Here is a 17,496-nt window from a genome sequence, read left to right as displayed (position 1 = left end):
TACTAAGCTTTTAAGGGTTCGTGTTTAGGGTGCCTTATAATATATAAATGTCACCTCAGGGATTGATCCAGCTCTTGAAAGTAATAAAGAAAAGTTTTTGTAAATATCTGGTCCTATTTTACTTTACTTAGGAAATACAGCCTTTGCATTCTATCAATTGATATCTGAATACTTTCAGAGCAGATGTTCAAAATGATCATTTTAACGAATGCCTCTAGACCACTTATAAAAAATCTTGTTACTCTTTCAATGCTTCTAGGTTGTCGACTTCGATTGTAACCTTGTTTAATTCAATAACGCAGTATTTCAACATTTATTGTAAGTTCTCTGTAAATAATAGACCTTGAATATCCCAAAGAAAGTAAAAGTGCAATGGATTTAAGTCTGGAAATCGAACGAACCACGTAATAGGACCTCTACATCCAATCCACTTATTGGCCGGAAGAATTATTGCAACACGTAACACGATGACTCGAAAATAAAGTTAAATAAGACATATCCTTACGTAACCTGTTTTTATTATTCCCGAATGCTGAATCAATCCCACATATCAGGGTACAGCCTGTATATTGAGGTTGAAGCTTCGATGAAAATTTAGTTACGCGATTTCCTAAATTCGGAGGCGGATAATAAGCACAATGCTGCAGGAATTACTGTCGAAAGATTTTATCGCCCTCCCGTTTTCACCCCATCCACCTATAATTTATTTAGCCACGAGCCATTAGAAAATAATATACGACACTAGACTCCTCCCACGCGGTTTTTTTTTTCATTTCCTCGCCTCACCCGTCCCATATATTCCCGACCTACGTGGGTCGTTCGAAACGATTCGCGCGTCTGAAACTTCGATCCACAGCCTCCTCGGCGATCTTTTCTTCGAATGGTATAATAAAGCGAATTTCGAACAATGTGAAACCACGCGAATACGCTCGGATTTCCACCGAACGATTTTTCTACGACGTACAAAGAGAATCTTTTTGTTTAGTTAATGTGGCGACGAAGCCTGTATGTACGGTGTATTTGGAAATAAAAAATCCAACGTAGAAAAAATTTTATACATGATTTTGCCTCAAACGTGATGTATATGAAAATGATGCAGCAAAAGTGCTTAAGGAGAAAAGTCATATTTGACTGCAAACCTACTGCAGCATCGTCGTAAAGGAAGATTGTGATGTCTGTATAATTTTTTAATTCCAATATCGTCCATTGTTCGGAGTTATTGAAGATTGAAGATCAGTAGTAGATGTACGAATGAGTACAATGATATTGAAATACCACAAATGCTCATGTTATCATAATACTTTTACTAGAATTTTGTTATACTTTAACCCCTCTCCACTTATACAACAGATCTTGAACAAAACTGTACACTAAACACCGTATGGATTATGTGTCTGATCACCATCCGTTATTTCTACTTGCAGATGACACTTTAACAGGTCGTCTACAACAGTGAAAATGGCCGTACATAGTCAGACACAGAGATAAATCATCGAAAATATATGCATTTAGTTAATAGAGGCTTGTTTTAAGTTATACTGCGATATTAGTTTTATATAACGCTATGTAAATAATCCAGCCCTCTTTGCAATGTTAGTGTCACCCATATTCTTGTGATACGGCAGTCAAAGTGTTAAACACTGTCAATGATATGGAATTCTTCATTTTTTTATATATTGTATTGCTATACTATTTTAGTATATGTATACAATACATAACTAATTTTTAGAAGACGTGGAGATTAATAGAACGTAGACAATGCTATACGTTCATCAATGCTAGTAGAAGTAGTCGATAATATACAGACATCGCTGAAATCTCCGGCCACCAAGATTTTTTAATTCCGTATTTTTACAAAACCGAAGTCTGACAAAAAAAAATATTACTCAACATTTTCAACTACCTTTTTCGTACACAAATATGTCCTTAGGTTGCACAGCCCATAACACTTTGAAACTAATAAGCTATGAACCATATTCAAAATTGCTTGCCCCCAACAAACTTTTTATTTCGAATTCTAAAAAGCAGAAATTTCACGCTAAAAAAATAGTACTCCACGAATTCGATTGATATTTCTATGCAAAACCAATCCCTTCGGGTTATGTCATCAGTTACATTTTCAAATGGACTCAGCGTCAGAACGAATTTGTAACCTCGATTTAAAAGAATAGAAGTCACGGGATAAAAAAATAAATTACTTTACACTATCGGCAAATTTGTTCACGTGGAAATATCTCGCTTAGGTTGCCTTTCTAGTTACGTTCCGAAATGGATTTTCGGCTACATCATCTTGGTAATTTCGCTGTGCGCCGCAGCGAGTCGCGAGTCAGAGTGAATTCCTTGACGGAATGGCCGTCATTGGGGCAGACATTTTCCTAAGAGTGAAAATGCGGCTTCGTTGGGTCTGATACGGACCGCGAGTGCGGCGAAACGTTCTCTCGCGTATTTTCTTTCTTTTCTTTTTTTCAAGCCGAGCCTCTCCGCACTGTTCACGATTTCAGATCGCACGAAACCCGAGGGGCATACAATTTTTACGTGTCACCCACTTAAGGTAGAGCGGAAAACGCGGCTCAGTTTTTTGCTCGCCGCGATGGCCACAGATACCAGCAATTTATCGAGGCGGATTTAACACGTCGGAGAGAGAGGGGTGGGGGGCGCCGATAAAAACTGGACGAACGTTTTCGAGTGAGTTCGCGCGTTCAAGATTGAAATTTTCAGCGTTTGCTGTTAATGGATTAACGCGCTCCACGAAGCGTGTTACAGAGCTTTCAATTTAATTGCCGGGTTATTATGAACCGTTTAAAGTATTTTTCGACGATTATCAATTAGATTTTTACGTAAAAATTCTTTCCCGTCTTTTAATCAGTCAAGAATGATATGCATTTGTACAGTATGAATTTTTTTAATTCTTCCAATATTTTTGAATAATTGTATCAGTGATTAATGCAAGTCGTGTAAATAAAAAAAAAAAGGTTTTTCTCTTATCTTGTGTTACATTGATAAATATTTCAATATTTGGAAAGAATGTACCAAATGCAAAATACATGACTGACACCACATTTGTAATCAGCGACAAAATTTTTCGAAAAAAATTAGTACCTGGAAACATTGAAGGAATTTAATTTTATGAAGTATTTGTGTAAGATTATATTTCGTGAAAACATTCGAATGAAACTCTGCTCCTATTTATATGTATTTTACATCTAATACAATGTATAGATTCTGTTGAAGAAAAACTGTATGTATGCACATGTAAACATGGTTTTCGATTCAATATTCATGATATGAATATTTATAGATGCATACTGTTTTGAATATGAATAATTTGGCGAGTGAATAGCATTAATGTAAATACTGCAATATGTACTGAGTTGTTGAAATTTATGGATTACAAGTAAGAAATTAAGACTCAATTTGGATTCTTACTGTACCTACGTAACTAAAACAATTTTTCTACGGCTATCTAGAAATCAAGCATTTAAAAAAAATATATTTTATAAATTTATAATGAATAACCAAGTACCTTTAGCAAAGTTGATTACATTTAATAGAACACCTAAACAATCTAATTTATTCATTACTGAATAATGTAAATGATGAAAAAAGTTAGTGATGTATTTAAATGACAGTTGTCGTTAGATATAGTGTCACAGCAACGGCGCTAAATATCAAAAGGGAAGTGAACGCATAAATTAATCCAGTGGGCATTCGATTTAGTATAACTAAACTGTCATTAAACTTTCTGTAACTCGAAAGATTGAGGTCGAGTTTCCAGTAGCTGCGACAAATTTCAGTAGAAATTCAATTTCACAAAAGGAAGAGATAGCCTACAAATCGGTACACAGGGAAACACGATTACTGCGGCTGAGTCTACACTTGAGACACAGTAAATAAATGGAATATGAATTCTAAGAAAACATCTTTCCACAATTGCGAATTATTTGAAGGGTTGTAATGGAAACATTGAATAAATTGTTTCGATTAAGTGTTTCTAACAGTTAACAATTTTATCGTAACATAATTATTTAAACGGAACTGAAATTTAATATTTACATTCATTCATGCACTATTTCCTTATTCATTGATTTTATAGTGGTGCAAAACGATTCATAGTAATTTACAAGATATACCGAAAACGTCGAAAACTAAGTACACTATAAACCTAGTAAATAGTAGAAATAGTTTATTATCCTTCAAAGTGATAAATATACATTACTTCTTCTACACATGAAACGTAGATACCAATATTTATTTTTTAATATAGTAAACTGAGAACCTCCTGCATTTGCATAAAATATGCAAAATAGAAACCTTAATAAAATCCAACATAGATCCTACTATATGATTATTAAATAAGCAAAACGTTTTGAGGGAAAAAATATATTGCTATTTTAGTCAACTAACGAAGTATCCACTAAACGCCAAACGTTCTCTTCTAAAAAAACAAAGAGATATCTGAATTAATTTCTTTAATTACATTGTTATGTAATATTCTGTCCCCCTGAAGCAAAGCTTTGTACTCCCATAATAATTCCAATTTGCATAATGAAAACCATATTCCACTAAAGACAGTTTCATCAAGTTTCGGTGGAAAGATTAATTTACTGAACGAGCAAAATATAGTTGTACGTGTATACAACGAGGACTTTATGATTAGAGTGGACTGGATATGAAATGTACTTTTTCTAGTGCATATTGAATGCGAAAACTCTTCATATGTCGACAAAGCAGTATAATGATCGGACTAGGTCTCGCTATCGCTGGTTAGGCCGATGGTCAATATTAGTTTGTTCGATGGCTTCTGACATATATTTACCCCCCATGCAAACGGAAAATACCTCCGTCGCACATATTACATTCGAATTATCTGCTGACGGATGTGTACACGGAACTTCAAAGGTGAAATATATTAAATCCACTAACTTGTAATGAGGAACGCATCTCTCTTTGTTCTTTTCCCCTTTTATTCAAATTTTAATTATAGTAAGAGAGTAATGAATTTTCATTTTCTCGAATGAAACATAAAATTTCATTTTCTCGAAAACAAACTCTCAAATGAAATAATTTTATTGTATATTTTCAATTTATTTTTTCACGTAGAATCACCCCCTACCCGGTTGTACCACCAGTTACGTGACACCCTGAGTATTTCATAAAAATTCACAACAATTTATAAATATTATTACAAATACCCATTTCTTCCAAATTTGACTATTTCATTCGATATTGATAAATATACTTATTATCATTTCTATCCGATCAAAACTGTTACCACATTAATCAAAATTGCAACTTAGAGTTTTCATCGAGATTCTTGCCTTCATGAAACAATTTCCAATTTGACTAACTCGATAGTAGAATTTAATCGAGTTACATCGGGTATATGAAACAGTACGGTATCTACAAACAATCCTGTATTTGGAACCACCATACGCGTTACGGAAATTAATTCGAACAATGTGACACGGATCACTTACAAAGACGTAAACTGCTTGGTGACCTCGTAATGAAACGATGCGTAATTCAATATCCGTCGACTGTCGTCTTTCCCATAGATTACAGCCCTTTATGCAATTTATCGAAAGTGGGTAATTATTCAGTCCGCGGGAACAGAAGGGTTGTTCCGAAATTATCGTCGAGCGTCATTAAACTCCCTTAAACATGAGAACATCCTCGTAAACATTCGCGAAACATTGGAAACCTCGAGCGTAATGAAACCGTGAAAAAGATACACTGGTGAAAATCGCGAAAGGATTTTAATAGACACTTAAACTTTGAGAGTTATCTAAACTGCACTGAAATTAGTCGTTTCAGAAAGTTCCGTACCTAGATATATTTCAACTGTCTCGGGTGTGAGTTTCTTCAAGGAGTGAATTTATACAATGCCTCTTAACTACTCGCAGAAATTAAACTAGTTAATGGAACACTTTGAACGAAACAAAAGAAAATGGTCTTAATACAGTTTCGTTTGCAATTAAACCGTCTTTGAGACATTAAAAGTACCTACTATCCTTATTCTTCGTTCATTGTTAATATTATTCGTGCGAATGATTATTAGTGGACCGTTGATGTTTATGCAAATATAAATTCTTATGCATTACTTCACAGGAAGTGGAACCAGACAAAAATTTATGTATTTTATTAAACTTATTCAGTTTATTTTATACGGTTTGAATTAGGTAAGACAGGTGTTGATTACTTATTGTAACATCAATGCTGTTCCTAATTCAAATAATACAGCAAAAGGTTTTTGTCCGAAAACATTTGTCCGGTACTGTATATATTAACACATAAACGCGAAGACGTGTTTCCTCAAATACTTCATGTATAGTCGAATTAAATTAAACAACCTGTATAGAATGCAAGAATTTTTTTACTTTCATTCGATCGACGTAATTTTTTTTATGAAATATAAAAGGAAGGACTCCTCGAAATCCTTACAAATGGTACATCGCAGATGACATACCTGTTTATAATTAACTATATAGCGTGATTGAAATGATCGGTCAGTCAGAAGTGAAGTTTACAACGTTGGTGGTTAAGAATTTAAAGGATCTGCTGGTTTCGGAACAATTTCATTAAGATCCTTTAATAACGTTCACCCGTCGACTTAAAATTCTTAAGGAGTTCGGGTTTTAGTGACTTTGCCCGGAACGTTAAGGCCGAGCGGTTTTCGGGGTCGTAAATTACAGTTCACTGCACACACTTGTCAGGAAAAGTTCTATCTTTCAGGGCTTTCGGTCGTAGAAACGTCCGAACGATCGAAAACACGACAAGTAATTTCCTAGTAGAAAATGTACGTCAGAGCTCGTTACCTAGACCCTACTCCTAAGTAAACCAACCATATTACCTGGATATAACAGGAAATATCTTCAATAACTGTGCGATAATTTCAATTAGTATATTAATACACTAATTTAGACACAAGCTACTTCAATGTTATTTTAAATAAGAAACTAAATTGTAACTTACAGAAAGATGATAGTTTCAATAACAGCCTTCCTCAGATACCAATGAAAATATGTGTTGCCAGAGTAATAGCATTCTATCTATCATTCTTACGCTCATTCTGCGAAATAAAATTATAGACACATTGATTTAGAATAAAGTTATTTGATAGAAATACTAATTTCCATCATGAGATTTACTAATCCATGAAAAACAATGGATGTGATAATTATTTGCCATAATCTTCGAGAAAGTTCAGAGTGTTAATTATACAAAAACAGTAATATCTTGCTTTTTCGTGTCTATTCATGAAGTTATCTAAAGTTTAGAAAATAACAATTTAAAAGAACTTATTTGATTCAATACAAACAATTATTTATCATTTTCAGCAATCGTTCATTCATAGTTTCAAAACAATAAGATATATTCTGTAAACGTACTAGATTTTAAGATAATTTATTTTATAGTTTACTCAATATTTGCAACTCGACAATACATTCTAACACTCTTCTAACGCGATTATACATGGGGTGTCTCAGATCTGGTAGTACAACCAGGCAGGAGGTAATTCTACAAGACAAAATAGTCGAAAAGAAAACAATAAAATTTCTTCGAGTGATGCTTCATTTTCAATAGAATCAAACTTGAAAATTTGTTCAATACACGGGCAACAGAAGGGGACTTTGTTAACGCGCCTGGTCATTGCAGGTTTTTTCTACTTATTACCTTACATATGTACGAATACACATGTGTTTAAACCCAATTTTCTTGAAAACGAAACATCAAACGAAAAAAGTTTATTCTCTTTTTTCGACTTATTGTTCCTTATAGAAATACCTCCTGTCCGGTTGTGCTGCCCAATCTGAGGCATCCTGTATATGCAAATGATCATACCTATTAGCCAACTGAACCCAACAAACACTAATGTCAGAATAGAAGATGTATCGTAATTAATTTTGAAAAAACGTGTCTTCATTCTAAACAAAACTATCAATCGGTTGATGTAAACTAGATACGAAATATTTAATGATAATTTAACGCTTCGAACCCCCATTTATCCGTCACAGTTACCCATTTATAACCAAGGACAGCCACTGCGGAAGTCTGTGGCCATAGTCAGCGATCGTAACATGCCAGTAATGGATCAGTGTGGGGGGTTAGGTCGAAGATCGAGGTTAATTGAAGTGTTCAAGTGCGCCACTCGAGGAATTCTCAGTAGATATTGCTGGTTTACGAGCGTGTCGCCGTCATCACTGTCGTCATCGCTTGGACCGTCTCTACTAAGGATTCTTTTTTTCTCCAGCCCGAAGCCAGATAATGAAAATTTTCACTCTATCCTCGCCGTGCACATTAAGCATATTCCTCTGAACAAATATAGCACGAAAATTAACTCGAACTGACACGAATATAACTCTGAAAACTGTATAATTCCGAATCTGATTAGTTTCGAGAGTACAATATGTCAGCAAACAGTAATAAAATTGACGAAAATACAAAGATATTATACTATTCAATACTATATACTATCAAATGTAAGTATTCATACTATATTATATTATATTAAAACCAGGTACAAACTTCAAGATTCTCGAAAACAGAAATGGAAAACGGGTAAAATGAAATTATTTTGTAGACGAGAATGTTATCATTAGTGATATGGTGAATACCCAGAATTCTGGTACAGTAACAAAATCAGAAAATATTTCATGATAATAATTTAGTAATAAAAACAGAAAATACTCCGTGATAATAATTTAGTAATAAAAACAGAAAATATGTCATGATAATAATTTAGTAATAAAAACAGAAAAGACTTCGTGATAATAATTTAGTAATAAAAGCAGAAAATATTTCAAGATAATAATTTAGTAATAAAAGCAGAAAATATTTCATGATAATAATTTAGTATCCATACTGATTATCAAATTGTACAAATGTATTCGGATCACGCGTACTGTGGAACTGTCAAGAATATTTCAAACCTACGCAGAGTCGAAATGTCGAAGGGAATTTAAATGCACATAATTTAAAGCACGCTCCTATGTATCGTATCGATTTCCAACCTATCTCGTGAGAAATGCCTTCTCGGGTTTGCATAAGACGCCGCAATATTTACCATTTCAGAAAATATTGCCTTTCGGGGTTACGAAATATATTTAAACTGCGCTTTTTCTAATCTGCAAACGAGTAATGGAAAAAATATAAATATTACGAAAATTCTAAGACTTTAATACTACGTAAAACTATTTAGATAACTCTGAAGTAACTACACTCAAAGTATATTTGAACACTACACACAACGGTAGGTATCTAAGAATGAAGAGACAATCTTTAACGACCTTAATGCTCATACGAATTTTGCAGCAGGAAAATAGGGCGATATCAATACCCCGATTGGTCGATTAGTGCCCAATTTGCATTTACGATTGACAGCGGCTGATGGACGGGCCACAGTCATTAATCTTAACACGCCGATGATATCGGAGTGTGAATTCGAGCGCGAAGCGACGGTTAATTGAAGTGTTTGAAGCTGGTTACGTTTGCTTAGGCTATCACTGTGTGTAAAAACAGGCAGTGCTAATTAAGAGTTCATTCATATCGATTTTGGTAACATTCAAATTGTTTTAGATAGGAAATTAAAGAAAAGTATATACAGTACCCTCCCGATAAATGTGAAAAATTTCGGTTCGTTTTGTAACAGTAATCGAATTAATCGATGAATTTCGAACATCATAAATTTTTGGGCCAGCCCTGATCTTGCCTTCTGTTTTGTCAGCAGTGACTGTCGTAAAAAAGGACAGCAAGTGCAATGGTTTAAATGCCCGCGTATCCTATCGCGGATAAATTCTTTTCTTCTTGATCCTTTGTTAATGAAAAGTTTGTTAATATATTGGCGAGATTTTTCTGATTAAAATGACACCAAACACAATATCATTCGAATCATATTTACTTATGTAATAAGTGTTAACAATTCATTTCCTAACATTATCATTGCTGATAAATGATAAACACGGGTTCTTAGAGGCATTTAAAATAATACTAGTTCTAGTATATTGTAAATTGGAGTATGTAGTGTGAAGTAGTACAATATTCTAAGATATTAATGAATAATTATTAATTTGGAATACATTTAGAATAACATGACATATACAAGGGTGTCCCATTTAAATCGATCCACTCGAATATCTCCAAACCTGTTTATATTAAAAAATGTTTCAAATAAATAGTAAATAGTACCAGGGTTCACACTGTTTGATGAGAGTAACTTTTTTCTATCTGGACGCGTAGAGATCATATGAAGGTCAACTTTGTTTTTTTAAATGGCTCTTATATTTTTTTAATACACTAATTCGCTGTTGGTCACATAGTACTTTATGTAGGGAATACCAAGCAGCATCAAGTAGTGCATTAAAAAATACAAGATTTCATTTAAAAAGAACAAAGTTGACCTTCATATGAACTCTACGCGTCCACATAGAAAAATTACATCAGAAAGTGTGCTCCCCGATACCATTTAACTTTCGTATGACACATTTTTTAATTTCATCTATAGTTTCAGCGATATTCAAGTGGGCCGATAGAAAACTTCTATCAATACTCTGAAAACTGTACCCATCTATGTACCCTATATCTGTACACCCCTCTCCTCATTCTACATTCAATCAAATACCACGCAGTTACAAAAAACACTTCTATAATTATCGTTATTCAAGTACCACCCGCTATTTCCGTTCGTTTAACTCTTCACCAATACCTGACAATATTTCTAAAACAACTTCATTTCTACCACTATCAACGATCACTAGATACACTAAATATATCACAAACAACCGTTCAAAATCATTCCAAACAACATCCCTGGCACCTCACGTGCACTTGCAGTAATACATACAACTAATAGACCATTACACCACCGGCGAAAGACACGTCAATTCATCACGTCATCGGTATCGAAACAGCAACGAGTACTATTTCGAACGCGAGAGGTCGAAGTAAAATGGGCTGCAAACGGAACGATCGCGGTCTACCAACAAAACCCCACCTGGACGATGGTCAATAAAACATTGACCGCAAGCCGACCGTTCTAAAACCGTGATGCAGGGGGAAAGACTGCGCGAGAAAGGTGTAGGTCGAAGGTCTCTGTCAGGGGGGGGGGAGGGTGTACGGAAAGGGAAAAGGAAGAAGTAAAGGAAGAAGGGCGCGGAAGGCGAGCCGAGATGGGGTTGGAGAGGGCAGAGGGGGCGGCTAGACAGGGCTCTAACAAGTGGCTGCAGCCCGTAACGATCGCCTTCTCTGCCATGGATCAGACACTCGCGCGCCTTCTCTGTCTATAAGAGGTTTAACCAACACACGACAGTCTCGTCGTTCCTTCGACAGTGCACTTGCACACCGACACCTCCGTACACCGCTTAAAGCGACACAAAGGTTGCCCTCACGATACGTTCCTTTTGACTTGGAATAATTTTCGCCGCAGCACGCCACCCAGTTCCCGATCCCTCGATCGGATCGATCGAGCTCACTTAACCCTTAACTGGTGAGGTGGGCTCTGAGGAACCCTACGAATAGTTTCAGAATATTTTCTCTTTATTGGATAGTTATTTAAAGAAACACTTGTATCGAAGTAATAAGTAAACTGCGAATGTTTATGCAAATACTGAGCTGTCTTGACGATTTTACAAAAACTGATTTCAAACAAAAATTTCCTCACTCCATTATGGAGTATATTAGATCCCAAATACCATGCATATGGCATCCGACTTTATTAAATATTTTTATACAGTGACAATTTTAGATACTCGTACAGGTTACAAAAGCATAAAATCCGCAGTTTAGTAATAAGTAGACTGCGGCTTTTATGCATTTATAGCACCTCTTAACTTCGAAAATGCAATACGATATCGGTTCTAATAATGTTTGATACCACTTAAGTCTTATTATTAACGGAGTAAAGCATCTAGTGCAGAAATCAATATTCTACTCCATTTGAGTTAGATATTAATGCCCAAAATTGTGATAAAAAAGAATGTCCCAAATAAGATTTTCATCTCACCAGTGAAGGGTTAAGCTCTCCAGCAATACCACGTAGAAAGGTTTTATTTTTATAATATCCAGAAATGTCATGGTGTATTGTTTAATCGAAAAAAGTGTCTGGTGTATTGTTTAATCGACAGATTTTTCCACGCAGTTTCGTCTGTGTGGGAATTGAAGGTGAATTAAGTTTGAATTGCATCGAGAACATATAAGACATGGATGTTTACAATACCCAATGGAGAATGAATACGTGGAATGTCGAACGAATAGAAGGAATGTATGAATATGAAATGCACTGTTCCTTTTGTGTGTATATGTATACTGCGAACGCAAACAGAATTTGAAATAAGTGGAAACGATTGTAACCTGTCTGGTTGGAAACTATTTACATATATTCCTCTTGTTCTTATATTTTCCTACGTTGAGGAAACCATGTGTTTTCGATAAATATTAACATCTTGTGTTTCAACATTTGCTAACACATAGAACTGTATATTATATTAAAAATACATATATCATGTAATTACTGACTTAATACATTTTATACGTAATTTAGAAAAAATAGTTTGTGACGTGGTACGATATTGTGGGTGCAACTGACATAAGGGGTGATTTTTTTATGAAAATGTAAAGAATTGTAGAATGAAATCTTTTCACATAAGGCTGTGTTTTCGAAAAAAATGAAACTGAATATTTGTTGGATGCACAGGATGTTGAACTAGCACATGACTGATTATGTCTGTTCATTGCACACTGTTTCTACTTATTGCAATCAGGAACGCACTGAATCAAAATAGAGCCTTATATGAAGATATGTTATTCTTTTGTTCTAACTTATTTTTTCATGAAAAATTACCACCTTGTTAGAGTATCATCAATGCATGTATGAGTAATATTGCAATTCAATTATTATTTATATTTTTCAACTATTATTACTGTCTGAAAGTTAGTAAAATAAAAAAATTTCAAAAAAATTACTGACGTTTCCATTTTATTTGAAACCTAATAGAATCGTAATGGAGTGAACAATTGTTGCTTCATTTTAGTTTCTTGACGTTCATCCATAAAAATTCAATTCTGCATAAATATCTAGTAATAAGAAAATGAATAACACCAATGCCTACATATAACATACGATTATCCTATCTCCAATATACGAAATGTATGAATGCTTTCGGCCCCACCACTACATTTTCGTTTCCAAAATATGTGATTATTGATCTACCAATTATACTCTCAAAAGGGTGTGTAAATACTCGAATGACCGGTCGAAAGTACTTGAATAGAAAGTGACTTGGAAAACGGGGTCAATGATTACTAAATTAAGTGGATCACTGGGTAAAGAGAATTCACTCGAACCAGTTCGTTTGCTCCCCTGCTTCTGGTAAAGACGTCTTTTGTGGGCCGAGCGACGTGTTTGAAGACTATTCCGTACGCAAAGTAGCCTTAGGATGACAAAGATAAAAGACGATCACCGATTCAGGTTTCTTTTAAAGACACGGCTGCTTTGAAATGAGCTTCAAGAAAGAAGCGGGTTACCTTTAATTCGATCAAAGGGGCAGTAACCCCTCGACACGACTACTTACTTCAGGTATTTACTCTAAGAAGTTCCTGGGGCAAGGGTTACTTTGTCTTCTAATAGACCGTATTAGGAATGAAATCTTTCAGAATCACATTTTCGAATTATTTACCAATTTTCCATATGTATTCTATCAATATCCTTTATTTGATGCTACAGCAAACTTTTCAGAGTGAAAAGTTTCGTTTTATTCAATGAAACGAGAAATTAAAGATAAGAATGTTATTCAAGTGTAGCTTTCGTTATTCATTCGTGTTTATATTAGGTCATCCTATACCGAGCAGTTCGGACAGAAATGAATCAATGTTCCAATATGTTTCGAAGACTAGGAATAGACTGTACAACCCACTTCGAAACATTCGACAGTAAAAAATAAAAATAGATGAAAGTTGCACGATTCAAAATTATTTGTGAACTGAATGTGGATTTTGTTATAAAAATACTCGTTAGAAAAAGTCTCATGCATAATTCATTATACGCTGAAATATTTCGTGAATAAAATATTAAAAGCAATAATTACTCAATAGTAAATTATCTTATGCGATTAAGTATTATATAGTTTCAGCATTTTTTCATTTCAATTTTAAATAAGTATTTAGTACTCTAACAAACATAATAATTTTTTATTAACAAAAAAAAATAGTCAAGACGTGTTAGAAAATTTTAACGAACATAAAATATTTGGTTCTACCATAAAGTCTAATGATTCTTTTCATACATTTACCAGAAAAATTCCGAAGTAATTAATATAACTTCAAAGATAAAATGTTATGTCGAATATTCATGCTACTTTATTTTCCATTCGATACCCTCATTCCTAATGTTATTTCCCTACGTTAATAAGAATATTTCAAACTAAAGGTATGTGGACATACAATAATTACAATTATAGTATTCGAAATGCAATCACTCTAATAACGAAGCAAAATTTCAGTAGATTCTCAGTGTGCCTTATGCCCCCAAATTTAGATTCTACAAAAAGTTAAAGCGGCCGAGTTCTTTCTCGACGGTTTTCTGCTCCGAAATTAGTATCTGCGAATAAAAAGAAGGCACTAAAACACTGGGTGCGCGGCGTCTCTTCATTAATCATGTAAGCGAAGTTTGTAACAGAAGTACGCCATTGAGCGTATCGGACACTATTTATAGTATAAATATGTATATTTACTTCCTTATAATTTTCCACGCAAGTAGCTTTGTAAACAAAGTAAAGAGGCATTCGCGTAGTGTTAATCCAGTAATCACAGGCGATCAACACGTCTGTGTAAATAATAAATAATTAAAGCAGCTGGTATACATATTTATCAGTCAAGTGACGGCGCGCGTACAATCCCCGTAAAATTCCCAAGAAAACCACAATTATTCGTCCCCCGTTCGATCGTTCAATGCCCTTTGACTTTCGTTGCAAGCTTTCGCGTGTGGTAAGTTTCGTGCACACGTAATTTCGTCGCGCACGTGTTCCCGCGATTACACAACAAAAATTCGTCGTAACTTTCTGAAAGCTCGAATTCGACGCCGCGGCACGAAACGCTGGTCACGTGACAACCGCGATGTGTATACATATATATGCACACACGGAGAGTATATAAACACATCTATGTACACTGATACAGAGGATAAAACGAGAGAGCAAGACGAAACGTCGGCTCGGTGGGGGAGGGCAAGAGAGAACGACGAAATACCAAAATATCTCTGTTACACAGGAGGCGTGAGTGTGTGCGGTAGTTCGGCCGTTCGATGATAGAAAGCACATGCCCGCCGTGGAGAGGCGAACTGTCAAATATCCGATGCGTTTCGTTACGAATGCCGTGAAAGCCACGGAGGCCCGATAAAAGCATTCTTCGTCAGAGATCGAATCGATATCCGGTGTAACGGTTGATCGTACACGCGTCTCTGTCCGTTAAGTAACCCTTAATCCCACCGCGCGTGAATGCTCCGTTTTCCTGTGCCGTCTGTCCCACTCCAAAGAACGGCCCGGTCCGATTGTTTGTCTCTATCCCGCATCGGCAACACACACAACACATCTCCTCCCGCGTTCTCCCTTTCCCCCCCTCGTCGCGTTGTCTGACCACTCTCGTGCTTTCCTACGAATATACACATGCACCCGGGCCGCCCCCGCCGCACGCACAAGACCCATTTATACACGTGCAAACACCACACGTACACACGGAGAGAAACGTGAAACCACGGAGAGCACAAAGCACAGGTTACTGTGTGCAACTTTTCGATCCCGTAGTGCCGTGCAACAGAACGCAAACGTATCCGGAGAGGAAAGCCGGGGTTGATAGGAAGAGACCTTAACCTATCGGTGGTTAAAGGCCGGGGGGAGGGTTATTCGAAGCGGCTCAAAATAAAAATATCGACTGATCAGAGAGCACACGAACGTTCCTTTCCGCCACTTTCGCGATTAATTGTCTTACCTGCTTGACTAGTGGGAGTAGTGTCTGTTCTATGCTACGGGTCTTAATCTCTAGGGTGCTTGGGTCTAGGGGCTCGGGTGTCGCCATGATTCGAACACAACTCTGCGCTCCGCGGACTCGAGCCGAGCCTAGAGAGTTCGTTGCACCCCTCTCGCTTCTCCGTTCCGTACCACTAACCCCGCGCGACGACCGCCAGGCCATACCACTTATTTCCCTAGACCTCCCCCTCTACCCGTGGCCGTCGACCAATCGTCGCCCAGCTGACAGTCGACGCGAGCGACATGCCGCCACGATGCGGTGAAACTTCCTCAGCGTGCAGCCAGGCGCCGGGGTATTTACACGGAGCGCCACGGTGACATTTTGTGTCGCGTGGAGGAACTACGTGGGATTCGATTTCATTTGGTGTAGCCAGATATTTTAACACTAGACTACCAAAGCAATCGAAATTACTGGTTAGCATTGTGTTATAACGGTGATTAAAATGTACAACTATGCAATTTCTCAAATCTTTCACAATATATGGTAATGCGCAAGTAAAAAAACTAGTTAGTTTACAGATTTGTATATTTTCAAAAGTTTGTCATGTTTATCGATCCAACAGAAATAGATTCACGTGTATCGTCGGTAGTTCTAAAGTACGAATGTGTACAGGAATATAGTGAGGATGATGCGATTAGAAGAATGATGGGATGAGATGTTCTCAAAAGAGGAAAACCCAAACGTGTGTTTACGCTGATTTCAAACCCCAATGAGCATACGTAAGTACAAAAACGATTTTTTCTATGCAGTATTGAAAGAATATAGATGTCGCCACCAAGGAACGTCGAACGTAAATTGTATTTTACATACTGACAGAAAACTAGAATGCTATACTTGACAATGGGCTGAATGTAATGCAAGAAAGAATCTGTGATTTCAAATATTCTTCCAGTTTAGGTGTTATTATAAACTTTTGAATTTGAAAATTTATATAAGGAACTATACAGTATTTTTGGAGGACTAAACACTTCGATGAAACGTTTGAACAATTCAATTCTCTGCAACCCTTAACCAGGGACCCTCGGCACCGATATGTTAATTGCCAATTTTGTTTAACTTATAATTACTGGAGCTTAATCTACATTCATGTAACTTTAAATTCCGTGCTTGAAAAAAAGATTGGTAATTGGCAAGCCGTCAATAGGAGGTTGAAAACTTCGTAACGATCAATGGCGATTCCAAATTTTTCTTTGTAATTCTTTCTAACGTATTACTGGATATTAATCTGCGTTCATCGAGCGTTAAATTTTGTGTTTGGCGAAGGAAGAGCTCCATGAGAATATCGTAAAGGATCGATTCTTCCCCAACTTTTAATGCAGGCACCATGACCCCCTTGTGGATCAGTTACGATTTCAAATATACCTTTAAAATTGTTCTTCTTAGGGTCAATGCATGACAAAGGAAATGTTTCACAGGGAACGACAGAAAAATATATACTTTCAGTTATGTACAGTGCACCGTCATATTTTTCATTTAAGAATC

General features: G+C 36.0%; 1 protein-coding gene across 1 annotated transcript in view; it reads right to left on the bottom strand.

The window, feature by feature from the left end:
* The window catches only part of LOC107194004 (alpha-catulin), a 94,398-nt gene extending 78,336 nt beyond the window's left edge, over positions 1–16,062 (bottom strand). Inside the window, exon 1 of the mRNA XM_015583559.1 lies at positions 15,976–16,062. Coding sequence (XP_015439045.1) covers positions 15,976–16,062 — 87 coding nt within the window. The remainder of the gene's footprint in view (positions 1–15,975) is intronic.
* Between the last annotated feature and the right edge of the window lie 1,434 nt (positions 16,063–17,496).

The sequence above is a fragment of the Dufourea novaeangliae genome, unplaced genomic scaffold (assembly GCF_001272555.1).
Source record: "Dufourea novaeangliae isolate 0120121106 unplaced genomic scaffold, ASM127255v1 scaffold21, whole genome shotgun sequence".
Lineage (NCBI taxonomy): Eukaryota > Metazoa > Arthropoda > Insecta > Hymenoptera > Halictidae > Dufourea > Dufourea novaeangliae.
The sequence above is the reverse complement of the archived record's forward strand: the minus strand, read 5'-3'. Positions and strand labels throughout refer to the sequence as shown.